The sequence below is a fragment of the Dermacentor silvarum genome, chromosome 3 (genome assembly GCF_013339745.2).
Source record: "Dermacentor silvarum isolate Dsil-2018 chromosome 3, BIME_Dsil_1.4, whole genome shotgun sequence".
Classification (NCBI taxonomy): domain Eukaryota; kingdom Metazoa; phylum Arthropoda; class Arachnida; order Ixodida; family Ixodidae; genus Dermacentor; species Dermacentor silvarum.
Window position 1 is genome coordinate 152,623,020 of NC_051156.1, and position 20,656 is coordinate 152,643,675.

The 20,656-nt window shown below is 45.0% G+C and overlaps 1 protein-coding gene across 1 annotated transcript in view; it reads left to right on the top strand.

Annotated features, from left to right (window-relative positions):
- The window catches only part of LOC119445938 (venom metalloproteinase antarease-like TtrivMP_A), a 161,550-nt gene that overhangs the window by 17,327 nt on the left and 123,567 nt on the right, over positions 1–20,656 (top strand). The window contains exons 4-8 of the mRNA XM_049663742.1: positions 7–139; positions 1,311–1,349; positions 1,424–1,548; positions 2,962–3,030; positions 3,086–3,189. Of these exons, the coding sequence (XP_049519699.1) occupies positions 7–139; positions 1,311–1,349; positions 1,424–1,548; positions 2,962–3,030; positions 3,086–3,189 (470 nt within the window). The remainder of the gene's footprint in view (positions 1–6; positions 140–1,310; positions 1,350–1,423; positions 1,549–2,961; positions 3,031–3,085; positions 3,190–20,656) is intronic.

Below are 20,656 nucleotides of genomic sequence, written 5' to 3' on the forward strand. Positions count from 1 at the left end.
GTTCAGACAGGGATGGTAAATTCCACTCACAGAATTGAGCCTTGCGCAAGTTTGGAACGATCGTCTCAAGAAAGATTGGCTCACCGAATATCAATAATTGACATCCCTCCTGGCACCTATGATATTGTGGATGATGTCGGTAAGTTTCGAACTTTCTTATTCGTCATTTACCCACGATTAAAGAAGGTGTGATTCAACTGCTGCTTCAAAATGTTTTATTCAAGTGGCACTAAAGGAAAATAGCTCGATCGATAGATTATTCGTCTAGAAACTTATCAAGGTTATCTGCGTAACAATATATGGCTTTATTGCGGAAATAGTTGTCGACGAAGGTGCAGCTGCTGCTGCTCTGTTTGAACCACCCGCGCCAAAGGATTAGCTGACGTAATCTCCGCGGGACCTGCCTCTATGCGGATCTTTGTGAATCAGCGAGTACTGCCGTCAAATAAGCGGCACCATAGCCCAAAACACGTTGCGCCACTCGTGCTTTCACTTTTCATCATTTTCTCGCTTATCATCAACGCTCTGTCCTCGCTGGGAAGGACGAACTCGCTATTAGAGAAGCCTAATATTTCAATCTAGATCGATTTAACATTTTTCTTCAGTGCCCCTTTAAGGGATCTGCACCGGGTGAAATATTTTTTTTTCAGTTTATACTTTGTAGTAAGGAGCTTTGAGCGTCATTCGCAAATGTGCAATCCTTCTCGAATCGGTATGGCCGATATCATGTGTGTGAGCTTCGTCGCTCGACCTAAGCAATCTTGGAATTGCTCGCGATTACTCTCACTCTAGTGTGCAAGCAACAGACAGCGGTACTCTCTACCACAAGCGATAAGAAAAAAAAAACGTGGGGGGGAGGGGTCAGTAGTCCGACGCAAGGCATTGTCTACTAAGAAATGTGTTAAAGCTTTCAGATGTCTTCTTGGTGTTAGTGTCTCAGTTCACACCCCGAGCTCCTTTCTTGGAGCAAAAGGGCTGTCGTCGCCTGACATGAAACATGAACTTCTAAAATTGCGTTGCATAATGTTTAAGAAGGCGGTATTTGTGGATAGTTTGATTTGTAATAATGACTTCCAGGTGCCATGTTTTTGTGCACAATACACTACGACGAAAACATTACGCAATTTACACGAGTTTTGAATACCTGTCACTGACAGTGAATTGACTCGGGCCGGTTGATACATACTTTTGCGAGCGAACAAGGTTTAAGAACGGGGCAAGGGAGAGGACACGCATGAGCGCTCGTGTTTGTCTCCCTTGTCCGGTAAAAATATCTGCTAATATTTCATTTCCTTCTTTCCTTTTTTTAGAAACCGAGCTGGAAAGTGAACCCCAGTATGCAAAAGTTGGTACGTCTCTGGACGAACATGAGCTTGTTATGCGGACTGTAACATGGCAAGCTCTTCTGATTGCTTGTTTACAGAAAGTCGGGAACTTCCACCGTACTATACTATAGAGACGCACTTCATCACGGATATCAATCACACCGCCTACTTCGGGAATAACACCGAAGACCGTGTGGCCTATTCAATGTTGTTCATGCACTCGGTAAGCCGCATGCAGAAAGCTTCGGCACCTGCGTCCTTAGCCATCTGATCCTTCCGATTACACTTGGGCTGCCCTCAGTTTTCCGCAATGAACAATAATAAACAAAAAGTACTTCACGCTATATTTGTATAACACCGATTACAAATTTCATCAGCGCCTTGTTCCGGAAAAATGGAATGAAAGGTGGGCTTATGAACGCGTGCCTGAAAAATGGTAAGGCCATACCTTCTGGTTGTCAAGTTTTTCTGCACACAATGCTGTTTTTGTGACATCAAAAGGGAAGGGCGGAAGGCATCGCAGAGGTTGCGACATTTGAGGTCATTAAGGTCATGTTTATAAAGAAATAATGCGCGTAGTACTAGTATTTTGCTTCGTACTGAAGAAACCTTCCATTAGCTCAACATGTCTGCAAGTTTGAAAATGATTCAAACACAAAGTCTAATTAGTGTCCATGCTTGTCTTAGTTGTCCAACGTTGGTATTATGCACCTCTAGCGGAGATAACGAAAAGAAATTCACGCAGAAACTCCTCTGGCTGCGTGAATTTCACGTGGCAGAAGTATGCGTAAGCATTCGGGCACTTGCTCACCTCCCCGCAGCCCGGTGTCATCATAATCAGTGCTATGACACTTGATCCGGCCTGTACAAAGGCCAGCGCTGCGGCGACACGAACTGGGGCGGATGGTGGCGCAAAGTGCATTGATAACGCAAGCAAATTACTGCAGGTGGCGGCGGCACGTGCGATGATGACGTTCCGATTATCATAAGCATTTATCGCTCTTAGCGCCTTGTTCATCCATGTCGAACCATTATGAACCTTGATCAAAGGACTCCGGCGGTGGCACGAATCGGTGAAACGTACTCTGGCACGGCCGCGCGGACCGTCTCTTGAAAGCGATCTGCGAAGCGGAAAGATAGGGCCGACTGCTTTTAGCTCCGCGCGCTGTTTTCGCCGCGTCGCGCTGAAGGGAGACGCGCGGGCCCATATATTAAAAGTGATGTGCGAAAAGCAGCACAAGGTGCGGCCTGTGCTGAGACCGTAGTGATCGCTGCGTTCTCGACGTTTCGTTCGCGGGGAAGCGACAGGCAACACGAAGGTAAAGTCGCTCGCTGCTGCGAGCTGTATCTTGAAAGCGAGAATCTTACGGTATGGACGGACAGTTTTCTCTTTGGTTAAGCCTAGAAATGCTTACGCGTTAAAAAATAAATCTTGGAAACAATTTGCTCATTTCAAAATTCAATGTAAGCGTCGAAGGGCCTCTTTGGCACCATCGGCATAGGTGACGCTGTCAGCGCTTGCAGATGCGTCAACTCTTCAAATTATCACTCCCGTTCCTATAAAGTAATAGACACCTGACGCAACGTCTCGCCTTAATGAACGAATGCACGGTCTAGTGTTTTTTGCCATTTGTAGGTGAGCCTTCGACTTCAGCAGCTCGAACCTCCCGCTCGGATAGGATTGACAGTAATTGAAGGATTGCAGGTACGAAAACCGTGTTAAAGTTTTTGTTTTGCCATTAACAGTATCGTCTTTCCAGATCGTACAACCTTATTTACAGCTATACGTGGATGGCAACGTCATGGCAGATCAAACCTTGGATAAATTGGGCGAATATGCGCACAAGAGCCCAACATCGAAGAGGTCTGATGTCGCCTATATGGTAACAAGGTGATAAGGATTAACTACATTTGCTACATAAAGAAAATTTGTAGTTTGAGTAATGAATGCAAAACGAAAGCATTCCTAAATTTTAATTATTTCTGGAGGATAGCTGAACAGAATTGTATCCGTATTGTCACGTGCTACAGAAGGCCTATATCACAAGAACTACTGCGCACCGCCAGAGACGAGCACTAGCCCCCCAAGATGATGGCCGACCCAAACACTTCTTTCCTTGCCAGAATGTTGGCTCGCGCTTGCCGCACCCGGTGAACGGGTGGTACGTTTCTCCTTCTACAAAAAAAAAAAAAACGTACATCATATCGATGCGCCCGCAAATGGACGTACATAGAAAGAAAAGGAGGGAACGAACAGAAAGTATGCACAGGAGGGGGGGGGGGGATGAAAGTCATATAGTTGAGACGACGTCGCACTATCGCGTGAAATAAGGCTGGAGTTGTACAACGTGCACAATCTCCGAGTTGTGCTTTCGACGCTGGGGCGATATGGCCCTATCCGGGAGAACCTCGTAGTTCACGTCACTAACGCGACGCCGCACTTTGTATTGTCCAAAAAAGCCACACCCAAACTTGATCAACTGTGTGGTATTCAACTCGGCGATGGCGAAGATTGTAGCGGCGTACATCTGCGTTCGCTGTTGCGTGATGTGTAGGCGTGCCAGCTGGCCAGCTTCTTCGGTGTACTGCGTAAATTGTTCAGCGCCAGGGGTGAGCAACTTGTCGTAATCGTGTGTATAAGCATCGCATTCAGCATGGTCTTAACCTCACGTCCCTAGACAAGACGGCATGGCGTGAATCGGGTTGTTTCCTGGACGGCAGTGTTGTACGCAAATGTGACGTGGTAGGACCTGATCCCACGTTTTGTTCTGTACATCTGCGTACGTGGACGACATGTCGGCGGTTGTTTTGTTCAATCGTTCTATCAACCCGTTGGACTGCGGATGATATGCCGTGGTCTTGCGATGGCTCATGTACCTTAGCTTGAATACGTCATCAATCAGCTGGGCCGTGAAAGCTGTGCCTCTGTCAGTGATCATGCACGACGGGACGCCATGTCGAAGAACGATTTGCTATGTGAAAAACATTGCAACATCGGCAGCCGTAGCGCGCTGTAGAGCCCTTATCGCGGCGGATGACAATGGCAAAGGCCCGGCTGGCTTGGGCTCGCCACACCCGGTGACCTGGTGGCACTATATATATATATATATATATATATATATATATATATATACATGGATTCATAGATAGATGGAATACCCCATATATATATATATATATATATATATATATATATATATATATATATATATATACATGGGGTGTTCCATCCATCATGCACCAATATTTAAAAATATGCAAATGCCACGTAGCTGGACAAACCACAGTAATGTTCAGAATAATGTCTTGGGCAAATTGGTGTTTACCTTAACGTGATAGTTTGTAGCGCAAAAATTAGAAATAGAACATAACAGTAGAGGCGCCTTTGACTGTTATCTTTTCATTCAAGTTTTTGCGCTACAATGTATCACGTTAATGTAATGTTGTTTTTTGCCGCTTGGAGATACTCAGATTATTTTTGCATTCCGCATATTTATTTAGTTAGTCTTAATTATTTAATGAACTTCTCAAATAATATAATTAGATGAAAAGTGTCAATGAGAAAATTGCGGAGCAACATGAAAAACTCCCGATTCAGCTTTCTGTTGCTCAATACGTGCTACATAAAAGTGTTTTTCCGAGCGTGAAAGAAGCCTGCGAATACACGCAAAATTTGCGCGAGACTGGCCACTGGAGGCACTTCGCGAGTACTCGGTACGCTTATAAATAGGCCCTGTTTCAGGTTGTGTCATTAGAAAATCGCAGTCCAGCCTTTAATCCGAAATTGACTCTCCAATAGGCTCAAGGTGGCGCAAATAGACAGTTCTTTCTCTTTTCCATTTACTGAGAAAAGTGTTCTGCATGCAAGGGTTTATACCAGGCGGCCGGTCTTCCATATAATAAATAAGCTTCCTGCCTACCATCCTTGTACTAACTTCATGCTCTGCTCAATGCGCACTACCAGAGAGAGAGAGAGAGAAACGAGAAGGGAAAGGTAGGGAGGTTAACCAAGGACGTGCCCGGTTGGCTACCCTACGCTTGGGGAGAGGGAAAGGGGAAGAATAGATAAGGAGCGAGAATACGAAAAAAAAAACATAAAGAGTCAGTTATTCACACAGTCAGTCGCAGAGGAAGGTCCACTGTCACAAGCGCCCATATAGTCCAGTCTCCTTCAAGAACTGAAGAAGATAACACCACTACCAGAATAATCAGCGTAACTATGTCTAGAATGGGTGTATTTTCATCTATAGAATGCATCACAATGGTCCGCACCCAATTAGCTGCGCGCGATCTCTTCAATACCCCCGTTTACAATCTCTCATACTCGCACGAGCTTTGTCCACTAAGTAAGTTTATACCTTAGCCTCCTTTCAATTATATCTTCCTGCTCCAAAATAAAGTTGGCTTTATTGGCCAATTTAACCCTGATAATCAGACATTTTGCCCCTATTACTAATAATGCTCGCACCTGGCGAAGAGCAAGAGATTTGCATGTAAGCAACGTAAAACAGTCGCAGTAGACAAACGTTTGAGTCGTAAAAAGAATTTGGGCAACTGAAATTTCGGTCTAGGCTCACAAATCAATTGAATTTCAAGCAATTAAAATTCCGTCCGGATGGACATTTGCTGGATGGCATTGTTCACCTGAACTTGTTGTTTAACTGGCGCTGATTAAAATGCATTTTACTGTTTTTGTAATTTGGCTTTCCGTCAAATAACGCCATCGACTGAGCCAAAAAATAGGCTGGCAATTCAGATTAGGAAATTAGCGGGCTTAGGATGAAGCTTCTTGACGTATATAACAGAGAAACTTGAGAACTTTCACGCAGGCCTTCATTCTTATGTGTTTAGAATAATGATTGTGGAGGCGACAGCATTTGTGATAGTTTGTAGTGACTTGAGCCTGTTGGCATAATCATAGAGATGCAGACTCACACTGTAAATAAGGTATATGCCTTTACAACAGAGGCTTTGTTATAGTGTACGTTGAGGCGCATGAAACAATTTGGTGTCACTCAATAATACAGTTTTTTAATTTTTTTCAGCCTAGGTCTGGTGAAAATTAGAGGTGGAAAACACCACGGCGGTACTTTAGGTGAGTACGCCCACATTGCAACACACCTTCTCTCGTATTAAGTGTTCGGCAGATGAATTTGGACACACCTTAAGAATCGGGAGTGCGAGGCTAGGTGCACAATTGCCGCGGTATTGTTAGCGAATAAGCGTGGAACTGGCTTAATATTTTTCACGTTAAGTATTTTTTACAGCTGTGTTACGTGGGCACAGAAAAAAGTCAGGGGTGATTTTCACGAGCTTCCACGGAGGCACAACACAGACAGCTTTGCAGCCGCTGAAGCATTGTATACTCGGCTAATGATTCCTTTATGCTTCTGCATTGGGTTAGCTCTTAATAGACTGCGGAAGAAACTTTGCGGCATTTTGCGGTGTATGTATATACCGCACCTTGGGTAATGCCACCTGATGAAACTTCATGGGAATTGCGTATGAATTGTCAGCGGGAAAGCACTAGGTGTTCTGCAGCTCTGCCACCACGACCCATCATGTTGGTGCCTTCCTGGGAGCGTCTTGTAAGCAAACTAGAGACAGAGAGCGTGATCGTCAGTGAGCACACTTGGCATTACACAACCGCAGATGTGCTCCCACCACGTGGCATCGCGCAGAACAGCTCATAGAACGCAAGCCGATAGTGTTCGTGTCAGTGACCAGGGTCGTTTTTGTTACGGTGGTGGACAGCCCGAATGAGACGCGTCTGGCGTCGAATATTGCCATAATACATATATTCCACGTAAGAACTTAATTTTTTACAGCGTAAGCTGTTCTGGGCTCATTCCAATAGCTGTTTCTGGTCGCGATGATGCCCCCGCCGGCGTTTCTCCGTAACCGCTATCACCGGAAATGCGAAAAAAAGTACCTGCTCTCTGCCGGGATCGAACCCATTCCCGCTGCGGGGGAGTTGGATACTTTACCTCTGAGCAACGCAAGCGCTCGCTGTCAGGCACAAGAAAAATTCCCTTTATATGCGCCCTGCGCCTCTGCGCCTGCAGGCCTAGGCAGGCGTGCAGGCACAGGCGACCCGAGCCTCCGCCAGTACGGTGGCGCCATCTTGTTAACGTGCCTGCAACCGCCGCGTGCGACGAGATGCGAGTCAGACGCGATGCGATTCAGACGAGGCGCGAAATCAACGCTATCCCGATGTTAGATGGGCGCCACGTATTCTGGGCACCTCTTCGGTACACGTTATTACGTCTCCTCGCAAGGTGCTGAAGAAGCGAATTGTAGAGCTACCTGCGCGGCTGCAACCAGGCATCATCCGGATCAGCAGACTGCTGTGCAGAGAGCATTACAAGCCGCAGCTCCCCTTCGATGCCGACGCCGGGCGGACAGTTCAGATCGTTCTCGTCAAAACGAGGCGAAGAGACTTTGCCGCGAAGACACTGCTGTGCGTGGTGCTGAAACTGGAGCTACTCTTTAGCCGCTCCACCAGCTTCCGCTGTGACTGTGCTGCGTGTGCCGCGCAGGCCTGTGACTTTTTATATGAGAGGCAGCAACTCTACAACGATGATTGAAAAGCAAGCAACGGTTTTTGAACTATCGTCTCTGACTGAAGAAGCGGTGTCTTCGGCACAGGGGCCTCCGGAGAAGCGTGCTCATCTTTAGCATTTCAGAAGCCAGCCGTATGTACATGCGATCAACAGAAATTGCCAGGGTATGGTGACAAGATATCATGTGGTAATAGGATATGGTAAGCTCGCCCATTGAGAAACTAATGTTCAGCATATGACACTGCGTACTCGAAGACTATAAAGGAGGGAGGGGGAGTTGGTTTCGTTCTACGCACTTCCATCGGCACGGCTTCACTTTGGTGATGTTTTCCGAGTGGCTTGAACACAATTGTGGCCCTTCCAACTTGCGCAATTTAGTTTTGGTGCACTAAATATGGATATGGCAGTCCTCTTTTCGAGGTCAGTTGCTCTTCAGTTGTGGCCGTATCATATGCAGAGTAGCTTGTATATATGATGTTGCACTGCTAAGCACGAGGTCGCGGGATCAACTCTCGGCCGCGGCGACCGCATTTTGATGGGCGCAAAATGCAAAAACGCCGTTGTCGCGTGCATTGGAGGCACCTTAATGATCCCCTGGTGGCCATAGTTAATCTGGAGTCCCCCACTACGGCACGCCTCATAATCAAATCGTGGTTTTGGCAAGTAAAACCCCAGAGTTCAATACAATTCAGAAGCATTTATATCAAACCAAGTAAACAACCTGGAGGTTTTTGATTTATAGGCTCGATACTGACAGCAACCCTCTAAGGAAGACTGTCAACATTAATGCGATCAGCATAGACGAAATGCAACGACACATCGTATCGCCACCGCCAAAATGCGTCGTGTATGGCGTGCATTGCATTATGGGATTCTCTGTCGAGCTTTTCTCTAAGTTTAGGCACGATTTTGTTAAAAGTGAACCCGTTTGCTCTAAATAAACCTAGTTGCGAGTGACGCTTTTTGCAGTCCTCACCCCATTTCTACTTTGTTTCGTGTCTTAACACGCTGTATTAAGCATGAACAAGCTAATCCAGGGACAAGTAGGTGTCACAAACGAGCGCGTAATCCAAGCGCGCGCCGCGTGTCGCACAAGACAGCGAAAGAACGCACCGGCCCCGCGGTAACTTCAACAGAGGGGTAGAGCGCATACGCCTCAAACAACAACGCAAACAACTGGCGCTGAAACGTCTAGAAGAACCTCGATGAAGCGACGTTAACCGGAGAGGGAGAGAGAGAGAACACACGCGCGCGCCGAGACACCTTCTCACCCGGCGAGTCGAGAGAGATAACTACAGTGTGAGCGCGCACCAACAGCATGAGTCATCATCACCCCCCCTTGACAAAGCTCCGACAGCAGCGGTCGAAGGTACGAGAAAAGAGTAGAAGCTTCCCAGGCTTGGCCATGCTACGAGATCACGACTCCGATAGGAAGGTTCGAGAACACCTGTGGAAGCTATGTAACCGCCGTGCGATAATTCAGGGAATTCAGGAGTTCAAGGAGTTCAGTCCACACCGGTGAAGTGATGTAACGTGAAGACGTAGCGTCTGCGGAAGAAGGGGATTTCCTGACAAGCTAGTCGACGGGTTCATCGAGCGTCTGCATTTCCGGAAGAAGTTCTTTCTTCGAGATTTGCCCCGAGTTACGCCGAGATCGTCCAACTTCAAAACCAGCACTAGTGAATACGATTGGACACTTAGTGTTCCTTTTTATTTTGTACTTTACGTGTTGGACAATTAGTGCTTGTCGTTAATTATTTTCCTGTGTTTTGTGAATACCCATCTGATTTGTATTGTGTTGTGTCTAGCCTAAGTGCGCAAGTATGTGTGTAACTGCCTTGTGTGAAGAATATATTTTGTTGTGTTTTGACAACTCTGGGCTCTGACTCGGTCTTTGGACAGCAACCGGCGTTCGCTGGCGCACCAGAGGGCCCACTCTTAATTGTCCTTGCTTTCGTGGGATTATTTTCGGAAGCTGATAAGTCGGCTTTGGAATTTGGTCTGGCGTCTGCGCCTCGTTCACGGGGTCTGTGACAGTAGGGATATGTTATATCTGTTCTATAGTGGGCCCTGCTATCTGTTATCAGTGCTCTACTGAAACTTCTGTGCTAATCGCATATACGGCCTCTGCAAGTGTCACCCGCGGTTCCAGACATATTGCCTCGACAAGAATGTCAAAGCAACACTTTTTCGTTCCGGTTTTCATTTCGATTGAACTGCGGAGCGAAATAATAACAGTTCAAACCAGTTCTAACCGGTTGAAGTTCATTTGCTTAACCTAGGAATAATTGCAGGAAAACAGCGCAAATTGAAGGAGAGAAAGGAGAATTAATTAAGAAAATACAGGGAGTCATCTAGCCGACTACTCTTATCAGGGGGAAAGGAAATACGAGAAAAATAGGGGGGTGAGGTGTAATGATGTGGACAGGCAGTAGGATGTGATTGATGACAGGGAGCGCGTCCCTGTCACACGTCCCCTGTCACACGTCCATGCTCAAAGGGCCCGTTCACAGCTTCAAATATAAGTCTGTGTTAACTAAATATTCTAAGAAAGGCTGGATGGCTCTCTTTGTTGACAATATGTCTGGCCAAAGACCTAGTAGCACTTTTTGACTGAACGGCCTGTTGTTTGTAGGCGCTGTCGAAGAGATCAATGTCGGCCGCTCACAGTAATACTGGGGTCAAGCCAAAAGTATGTGGGCTTCACTGTCTCACATACCTTGCACCCATCACAGCCTGGTTAGTCTGCGCGTCAGGATGCGATGCAAATATTGTCACGTTTTCTAACAGCTAGTCTTACCGCCGTTGCGATTGGCTGAAAACCGTACTTACTAATGAGGTAATCTAGCTAATTCACAAGTGCAGGCAGTGCATGTAACTGGTTTATTTTAAGCGAAGCTTTATAGGCTCACAAGTTTCGGCGGTGGTGGTGGTGGTGTCACGCTGAAAAGTGGGCCGATCCTGGCGATAGTGCAGAAAGGGTTCAAGCTCAATGGCACAAACCAGGGACAAGAAAGAATGACAGAAAGAAAAGAAGAAAGAAAGAAATAGAGAAAAAAAAAGAAAGAAATCATGTACGGCGCACAGCCGCATTGGATATGCTACACGCGTGGTCACGGATCCCGTGACACGTGGATCACGTGACACGCGCGCGACCAGTCAGGTTCGCTTGGTGTGTCGTGAGGAGGGAGATTGAAGGAAAGCGGGTTGGCGCGCGCTCCTCCGGGCATCCCTCAGCGAATCAGTTTCGGCGAATGGATGGCAAGGCCCACGTGGTGCGTTCAGCAAAGGAGCAAGCTGCGTTTCATGAACGCCGGCGTGAACTCGCTCGGGAAAGGACTCGTCGTCGACGTGCCGATTCAAGCGTGAGGGCTTCCCTAGATGAGGCTCACCGTCAGCGAAGAGCCGACAATCCTGAGGTTGGTGTTTACAGGTCTTTATTCACATTGCTACCCTAAAGGGCTGTGGTGAATTGGTTTGGGAAGTAGCGGAGGTCACCTCCGCCACGATCCCGAGGCGAGGGCTTCCGAAGCCGAGGCCCGCCGTCAGTGACGATCAGAGAATCCCGAGGCGACGACTTCCGAACGTTACCCTGACGAAGGTCAGATACACACACGACAAGCTTCGTTTACCGCCATTTTCTCGGCAGGGGAAGGGCTGCTGATTTTTCTTTTGCGTTCGCTCAGGAGTGAAAAAAAAAATGTACTGGTCCGGTTCGGTTCCGCAAAAATAACAGTTTTTCCAGGTTATCGGTTCAGTTCCTGTTCCATACCCTGACCTTGACAAGGATCTGTAGCCGGTTGAAGTGAAAGCATTGTTTGGTTGTATCAAGCCCTCGTTTGGTCATTCACAGGTGATCTTATGAAGTTAGAGCTGCGGAGGCACATTCGTTTTATGTACGATTGTCTGCGGGCGATCTGGTTGAAATGAACACCAGGTGGGTCCTTGAGTGGAGGTTAAAGACCCTAAAGTGAGCTGCTGTCCAGACTACTGAGTTCTGGTGGCAATGCATGCCTAATTATCTACCACAAGAAGCCGGGAGAAAAGCATCGAAGCCTGGCCACCTTCTTATGGTGGCGGATGTTACCCTACCTGAATTGGCATCTCAAACAAACTAAAAATAGGACTTAAGTATTCTGTTCTTCCTGCAGTCCAGACGCATGACTTGATAACGCTTAATAAGCGTGCGGACAACTGTACAGATAGCGAGAACGGTGAACGGTGTGATTTGGGCGGTGTGGACATCATTTTGAAGGCCGTTCACCATACATGCAGATCTTCGCCCTAAAGACTCAAGCCATGACATTTGACATATTTGAAGCAGAAAAACCTTCAGCTCCTACGAGCGGACAAGAAAGGTAGCCTTTGCTTGTTGCCCTACCAGGCGCTCAGTGAATGAAGTTGCCCAAGTAATCGCTAAGAACTTCATCCTAGCAAGGAGCTACGTCAACAAAATAAAAGACGCCATGTAAAGAGCTTCAACTCACCAAACTTTCCAAAATAGATTGTGACTCTAGCAAGCGTCTTTGTCAGTGTTTTCCAGAGCAAAGACCGATGAGCAAGATATGACTTTGAGCTGTGTTGTTATTGAGCGCGATTCCTGGCAGCAAAACATCAGCCGTTATCTGCTCAGGCAAGTTAATCTACTGGAGGTCGATGACTCACTTACTGTTAAAGAATTCAAGAGATGTTGCTCAGAATTTGCTAAACATGCCAACTGGTGATTCTGTTTTCTTAGTTTATGTTGGAGATTTCCATTATTCTGTTCATTACGTTTACCCCTCAGCGTAAACTACAACCGTGCCTACATTAAGCTCCGGTTCACCGGTGCCTGGATGCCATGACCCAACTAGCCGGTGGTACTCTGTGCGAGACAGCAGACAACCAATGTGTTTTCCACATTTTACGCTGTGAACTCTTTATTCTTTCTCTAGGAAAGTAAATTTAATGTTCAATATTCGCTCTTACATGGGACGGTCATTTCCATGTTTTACGAAATTTTTAAACATCGCCTGTGACAAACAGCATAATTCTTGTCTTGAGCTGGTTATTGGACGAGGTGGTCATTACCAGCACAATAAGTCATATTAACCTAACTACCAAGAACTCACTAGTTCTTTACCGCACATATTGCGACTTCCGATTTGTAGCCGGTGAGCTTGCGAGAAGTATTCACTTGAAATGAATTTCCTGCATGACACCAGTTTCGAGATAAAACTTCCCAAAGTGGAAAAGGACAATATATGTGCGTTTTATTTACTTTTGTGCTTCAATGCATAAAAGAGCACTTCATTAAAATGTAAGTGGAACAACAGTGCATTTTTATTGCGGGTTTGATGGTGCATATCTCCAAACTCGTGTCATTCCGGAAATTCATTCCAGATGTACACGCCTTGCAATCTCAACGGCCACAATTCGTAAATTGCCATATGTACCGCAAAGTAAGTATTAGAAAGGTAATTGGTAAACTTTTAGTACGTGCAATATGTGTTTCAAATTTTCGTGTAGTGTCCTGTCTCTCTGAATAATCCACCTCAAGGACTATTATTCTTGTATCTGGACCAGGCGATTTTTGAAAATTCAGTAAAACATACCAGTGATGACCCCATATATCATTGGCAATTATATAGCGTAAACTTTCATATCCACTTTATCTAATCTACTCAGCCAGCATGCTATAAGAATTGACAGCCCGTCTTCGTACTGTTTCTCCGTCCTCGGTGTATGATCACTTTCTTCGATTTCTGCGTACGTCACAGCAGTGCACAAACTGCCGCAGCCAAATGTTGCAGGAATGTCTTCGAGGTGGAAATATTACTTTCCTAACTGCATGCGGAAATGCCCTGTTTGTTACTTTTTATTCTTCTCTCGTCGAAATGTTCGAACGCGCAGGAATGGCGAACCAGGGGAAAGCCTGCAGGCCTGGCAGAGCTGCCATAGGATTGGACAGGCCTGTGACCTTCTCTGGTGTGCAAACTGCCGCTCACGAAATAGCGCATTTGTAAGTACACTGGCCTGCCCAAGAAACTTGCGGTGCTTTATACGTACTGCCTCATGACTCCACCTTGAAAAAATGTTCAGTATATTACCTGATCAGGAATACGCAAAACAATCGAATAATTATAGGTCCGTTTGCTTGATATTGGCGCTGTACGCAACATTCCCTAAAGTAATTTCGAATAGAATCAGGGAAGCACTTGACTTTAATCAGTAAGAGAAATGCAACTATGAATGAAATATACATATCGCCAAACACGAAATTGCGAAGTATGTGGAATAAAATAATCCCGTCTTTCCCATGGTTCCCTTCAAGTCTCCATTATGCTGTGAACTCTCCATGCTGTTTTAACTCCATGATCTTGATAGATTACGAATGGCTTTTTGAGTTAGTAGAGATAACCGCAGTAATAAAGGGACTACGCAACCAAGGTTTACAAGAAGAATATTGGATATTGTAGGAAACAAATAGAAATATTTCACATCAACCATAGTTAATAACAACGAAAGCAAAAAATGGTATTGAAGAAGGCCGTCACGCCATGGGACCCTGTCTTTACAGTGCTATTTACTGCGCACATGAAGAAATGTTCAAAATATTGCAATGACAATTATTAGGTTGTATATGAGGACCGACGGGCAGTATGGGAGAGACCGGTGGCTCCCAGGTATTATACTTTTGTTGACAAATGAGTTAAATAGCTTACAACTAATAGTTGAAGACTCGAACACGCAATCTCCAAGTGGAAAGGTAGGAAAAAATATGCAAAATAGGTAAGGTTTAGTAGCGTGGCAAGAGAACTACAGTTTGTTTTTCATAGGCCGGTCTTTTGAAGCGGTGCAGGGAGGTCTTATATGCAAAACACTGTCCGAAGTTAAAGAAAAGCTTTCATATGTCTGAAAATAGGTGAAAGTCCGTGTTTCATGTATTTTGAAACTATGAGCTACAGTTTGCCAGTGCCTTAGTTTGAGTTGAAAATAAACGTAAAGCATAAAAAAAAGCCGCAGTTTTACCAGAAAGGCGGAGCATCGATTGCGATAGCAAAGTATTGCAAAGCTGTATGAAGTAAGGCTCGTAATTTGATCGGCCGTATAATTGCAGTCGATGTTCGCTTACTGATTCAATTTGCAAGCACGGAAGCACAGTGTAACACGCGCACAGGCAAACATGAACCAGTCTTACTCGATGACCGCGAATACACGCTGTCGCCACGTTGGCGTGAAGAAGAGCGCAGGCAGAGGGGAGCGAGCACTTCTGTCTGTCGCTTCAACGCGTCTTTGAGACTCGACATTACGCGACCTACAGCACTAAATGCGCTGGAAGACAGCGCTCATGAAGCCACCAGCCCTCACGGCAGCTTCCTTAGCGCCCGCTTGTTCACGTTATCGCCTGTAATTAGAAATTGCTAAGAGAGCTTGTACGCCGTGCTACAGTCAATGCACATTTAGATGACGATGCATAGGAAGCTATTCATGTCTAAAAAGTATGATTCGGTCAAACCTACATAGTTATTAGTTGAATAGTGCACGTTTGAGAAGAATAATACAGCGTTATTTAGAAAAAAGTGTATAGTTTACAAACATGTTTCTGTCGAGGGGCAAGTGAATGAAGAAATTCAAATAGGAGAGAAAATAAAGAAATTGCACCTATACATTGAGAAAAGACTGCGGCACCGATGCTATATTTATTTAAAGCATGATCTCTGCCAAACCAAATTTCTAATTTTACATCTCCCTAAACTTATTACTGCGACCAAAAAAGAAAGATCATTAGAAAGTTCACTACGTGCAGTGCATTTCTCAGGTTTGGATTGTCTCGCGACCAACTGGTATTTGTGGATACTATTCGTTCTGAAGGAAGGACACCACCTGCGTCACATCTCAAGTTCATTCAAAAATGGGAGGGAGAAATGGTCACCTGCAGCGACTGTATCGAGCAATCCAGACACCAGAACTATATCTCGCGTCAAAAGGGCAGCCACCAGCACTCGGCATTTCCACATGATTTCTATTCAACTACTGTAAAAGGACAATTACGCTTTTCTGGTATGATCTGGCATATTCAGCATGATAAGATAAAGGGAATATCGTTTTCATTGAGGTATTATCAAAACTCGTAAGACTTACTCGGCATCTATCACATCAAAAATGTTGTGGTTGAGGTTGTTGGGGGCAGGGACGAGATAATAAGTCGTGCTCAGTAGTTTCAAATAGCTAGATTATTAGGGAAACCACTAAACCCTGGGTATAGAGGGTATAAAACAGGGTATAACAGGAAACCACGAAAAGACGTAGCTATTATTGTGAAATAATTTAACCTTCGGAAAATATTAATTGCAGGAACATCGGCTTCATCTACAAAATAATACTTTCTGACAACTACGGCTGCACTTGTCGAATACCGGCGTATAATCACTATCGCGCTCACTTGTCATTGTTTCCAGCATGCCTTCAGTAAACGAGTATATCCGTGCTACAGATCGAAAAATTGTAATAAAAATATTCCACGACGTTGTCCGCGATTAGACACTCTGACCGGTAAGCTTTCCATTGTCAGTCCCTCTAGGTGGTAGATGCAGAGTGCCGCCCATAGAAACATCCTGAAACATTTATGTCCAACATATTTTATTAATAATTGGCAGGTTGAACGCTCCTCACGACGGCTATGGAGAAGCGAGGAATTGCCCACCGACAGACGGATATTTGATGAGTAGCCCACGAAGAAGCGGAAATAACAGTTGTGCGTTTTCCAGCTGTACCAAGAAGATTATTGCTGACTTTTTACAGTAAGCTTTTTTACAATGCATCCAGAAAATTTTCCCAATCAGATACAGCACTTGGGAGCGGGCATTGGCTGCAGCGTGCTGGCGTAGCGACTGAAGACACAAGAGGGATTGGTAGTAGGTTTGTTGAGCAAATGAACCAGCAAAGTTTACGGTTACATTACCATGGACTAAACCACAATGTTCAGTAGCCTGACAAGAGAACAACACACTGCGATTGATAGTCGCCCTCATGAAGTAGTTAAACAGTCACGTTATTTCGGCATACGTCGTTTTTGTGACCACGAATTATGCAAGGTAAACATGCCGACGAATAAAAACGAGTAGGAGCACATTTTGCACACACGCACACCCTGCAGATGTCGAACAGTAGCTCACCTGCACTATTGAAATGCAAAAGTGCACGATGACGAATGTATTCTGTGAGTACTAGCAAAAGGGGCCGAAACCTTGAAGTTATAAATAAATATTACCAGAAAGCTGTGGATCACGGATCGAGCGATCGAACAGAAATTATAGGCGTAACGACGAGTGATCGGTCAACGATGGTAGGGATCAGATTGCATATGCCAGCAACGGACATATTTCTTGAGAATAAGGATAAGTGGAGTGGTGATAACCACTAGGCCACTAGAGCAATAAAACGATGCCAAGGAAAGAGCAACGCTGTGCAGCAGAGAATTAGACGGTGGTGAGATAAGGAATTCTTCGAGCACACAGGGCAGATTCCGTTTACGCTACAGAGGAGTGTGTGGGATGCCGCTGAGAAAAGCCTTCGTCCAACAGCAGTATTAAAGCACATGACGATTACATTATTAAAAACAAAAATAATGCTGGTGAAGAGAGCCGCTTCCGCGACCCACTGGCATAATAATGGAAGTTTAGGGTGATGGCTCAGACGGGACATGAAACGAACAACAGTAAAAGCTATGATTTGCACGTTATATAGTTATTTACAGAATGCCTATACGCCAAGAAGACACTACGGAAAGAGAAGAAAAGTTGTAACAGAAATCATATGTTATTGCGTTAAAAAAAGGAATAAGAGCAGGCTAATAATGTACGCATTAAAAGATGTATTTCATGCAAACTACGAGCCCAATATAGAGCAGACATATACGATATAAATTCGTAGATAGCACAGTAGTGGTCCGTCAAAGAACACGCATAATAAGTTGAAGGAGGAATATTCAAGGAAGGCATGTAGAGAATATAAAAAGAGAAGGTTGTTCTTGCCGTGCGACACCACTGTAAAATATATTAATAATTCATTACTCGACACATTTACCAAATTGTCTTACAAAGGGTTCAAGTTTCTTAGTTTGTTATTGCTTTCCGGATAAAGGAGTAGTGGAAATTTTATTCTGCAGTCATATTCCCAAAATTTTATTATTATTACTGCAGCGAGTGCATAACTGAGGTGGCTGGAAAAATAATAATAAAGATAATTACCTATCTTACTGTGATATATACGATGAATCTGATTGAGCCTTAGTTTCTCTCCACATACACGTAGCGGATCCCATCTTTAAGTGGCTTTTTTCTGAAATGCTTACGTATAGATCGCAAGCATTGCTTACAAACGCAGCTGGTCGTTCTACAATTTTCCTTTAGTCTAGTAATAAGATAGTCTTGATAGGGATCTCATATTGCACAGGCATGATCAAGTATTGACCTCACATGTAACAACTTTGACGTTTCTTAATTACCCGGGTTGTTTGATTAATATTTCTCCTAATAAAATGTAGCACCCTACCAGCGTTCGCTATAAAAAATGTGAATTTGTTACAATGAAATTATTCGGTGAACTGTACTCTTACTAGCACTTAGTGCGCCAATAAGTGTGTGTTAAATCAGCTAGCGCAAGACAGGGGTATTTGGAGATCACAGGGAGAGACCTTCGTCATGCAGTGGACGTAAATATAGGCTGCTGCTGCTGATGATGATAATGATGATGAAATGTTATACTAGTTAATTTTGTATTTCTCGCGTTCGCTGAAAGTCACGACATCTTGTGGGGGAAAAAGATGCACGGTTTACATTAAGGTTCAGCGGCAGTTCTCAACACCGAAATTCTTGTAAACGTGAGTGTTTAAAAATGCTATTTCGCTCATTTACTCATGCGTCAAATGAAATGCGAGCCTGGTATGTCAGCATAAACGACCTGTCAGAACCAACTGAAATGCGAACAGTTGAGCACGTGAACAAAATTCGCAATGTAACTAGACAAGTGAGTGCATTTCAGATGACCGCATTAACGTCACAATGCGCAACGTCGTGGTGACGTGGCAACACAAAAAGGTGGAGTGGTGTATTTCTTCCATTGCTCTGCACCGCTTCTTTCCACTGTGCAACCTCTCTCTCTCTTTTGTATCTCTTCTGTTTGTGTTGGCACTGCTCAGGAGCGGAGATGAACAGAATAATCTTTAAGGTCGATCATGATAGCTGTTGTATTCACCGTTTGCAAGACGGCTGCGTACCGAAGCTGGGGCGCTACAACGTTAAATGATTCCAAGCTGTCTTGATTCCAATTTCTGCAATCAGCCTCCCCGATTGGTCAAAACATTTTCGGGCCACTCCAAACTTCGCCTGTCCGTCACGCGATGTCATGAAAACCGCGATAGCTACCCTTCTAATATGACGTGTACTAACTGATTATGCATGATTAAACAGCACAAAAGAAAAATAATTATTCCTGATTCGACGCCTTTTCACCATTGGCCCTCTGCTATTGGTCCAATGTTTTCTGGCTACGCCCACATCACCTGTCTGTCACGCGACCTCACAAAACCGCGAAGGTTCACCGCGTCAATGGGACGTGTACGCGAAAAAATGCAATAATATGCTGAACAAAACTGAAAATTTTTTTGAATAGCCACAGGCTGCCCCGTTCCGAAAGGAATAGAAGATGGCTGCCCGTCGATCGCTCAAGATAGGATAGGAATAAACTTTATTTGTCCAGCGCCCTCGCTACTCACACCTGCCGGTGAGCATGTATTTATTTGCGCATGAAAAACCTTTTTGCGTGGCAGTAAAACGTTATCGAGCCCTTTCGGCATGCATACGACATCGCTCTGCCAACTATTCCTTGCTGAGGATCCGTTTTAGCGGCATTCTTATCCTACCGTTGCACGCCGGCGCGATTTTCGAGCAGCCAACGCCAGCGAAGTAAGGCGATAGCGGACCAATCGGAGAAGCCGGCACCACCCTCTTCATACGGTTATCTATTTTGACTGTGCTGGCTCAGCCCCATCGGAACCCTCTCCACTAGTGCGTGCTCCTCGCCTCTTGTCAGCCAATTAGATAAGAAAAACCGCTGAGTGTAGACAATGTTATTGGTTTTGAAAGCGAACAAAGGTGACCTCCTATAAACGAGGAGAGTGTTTGATTGGGTGGTTCAGACAACTCTGCGGGTCACCGCCCGATGCTTGCGGCGGTGGTTACGTAAATTTGACGTCAGGAGTTTGGAATCAAAACAGTTTGGAATCATTTTACGTTATAGCGCCCCTGCTATGCTGCGCGTTTATATCGAATACGCGTACTTATGAAACGGCTTGTTAACATGTGATCGATGAGCCTATCTGTCATGCGTTTGTGTGCTACAGTCTCATAAAAGCGAAGGTGGTACATTTGCGGTCATGAGGAATTTACTTGCGTTTATTATGTCTCTGATATAAATCACGCCAATAATTATAGTACGAATTCACACCACGAAGTGGAGCACTAGGAGATATGAACAGAGATGGCGGTCTGTCAATTTATGGGCATCGCATATTCCAGTTTGATAATATTGAACTAGTTAGTAGCAAATTATTCACCACTAACCACTGCAAATAATTGTCCAATTGACATCTTAGCCATAAAGTAATGAACCTATGAGGCGCCCGGCTAATGTGCCTTCATGGGTCTGTTATCTGAGACGGAAGCATTGAATTCTAGCTGTCCTGTTAAACTCTTACTGCGTGGGAAAAATTTACGTGTTAAACGC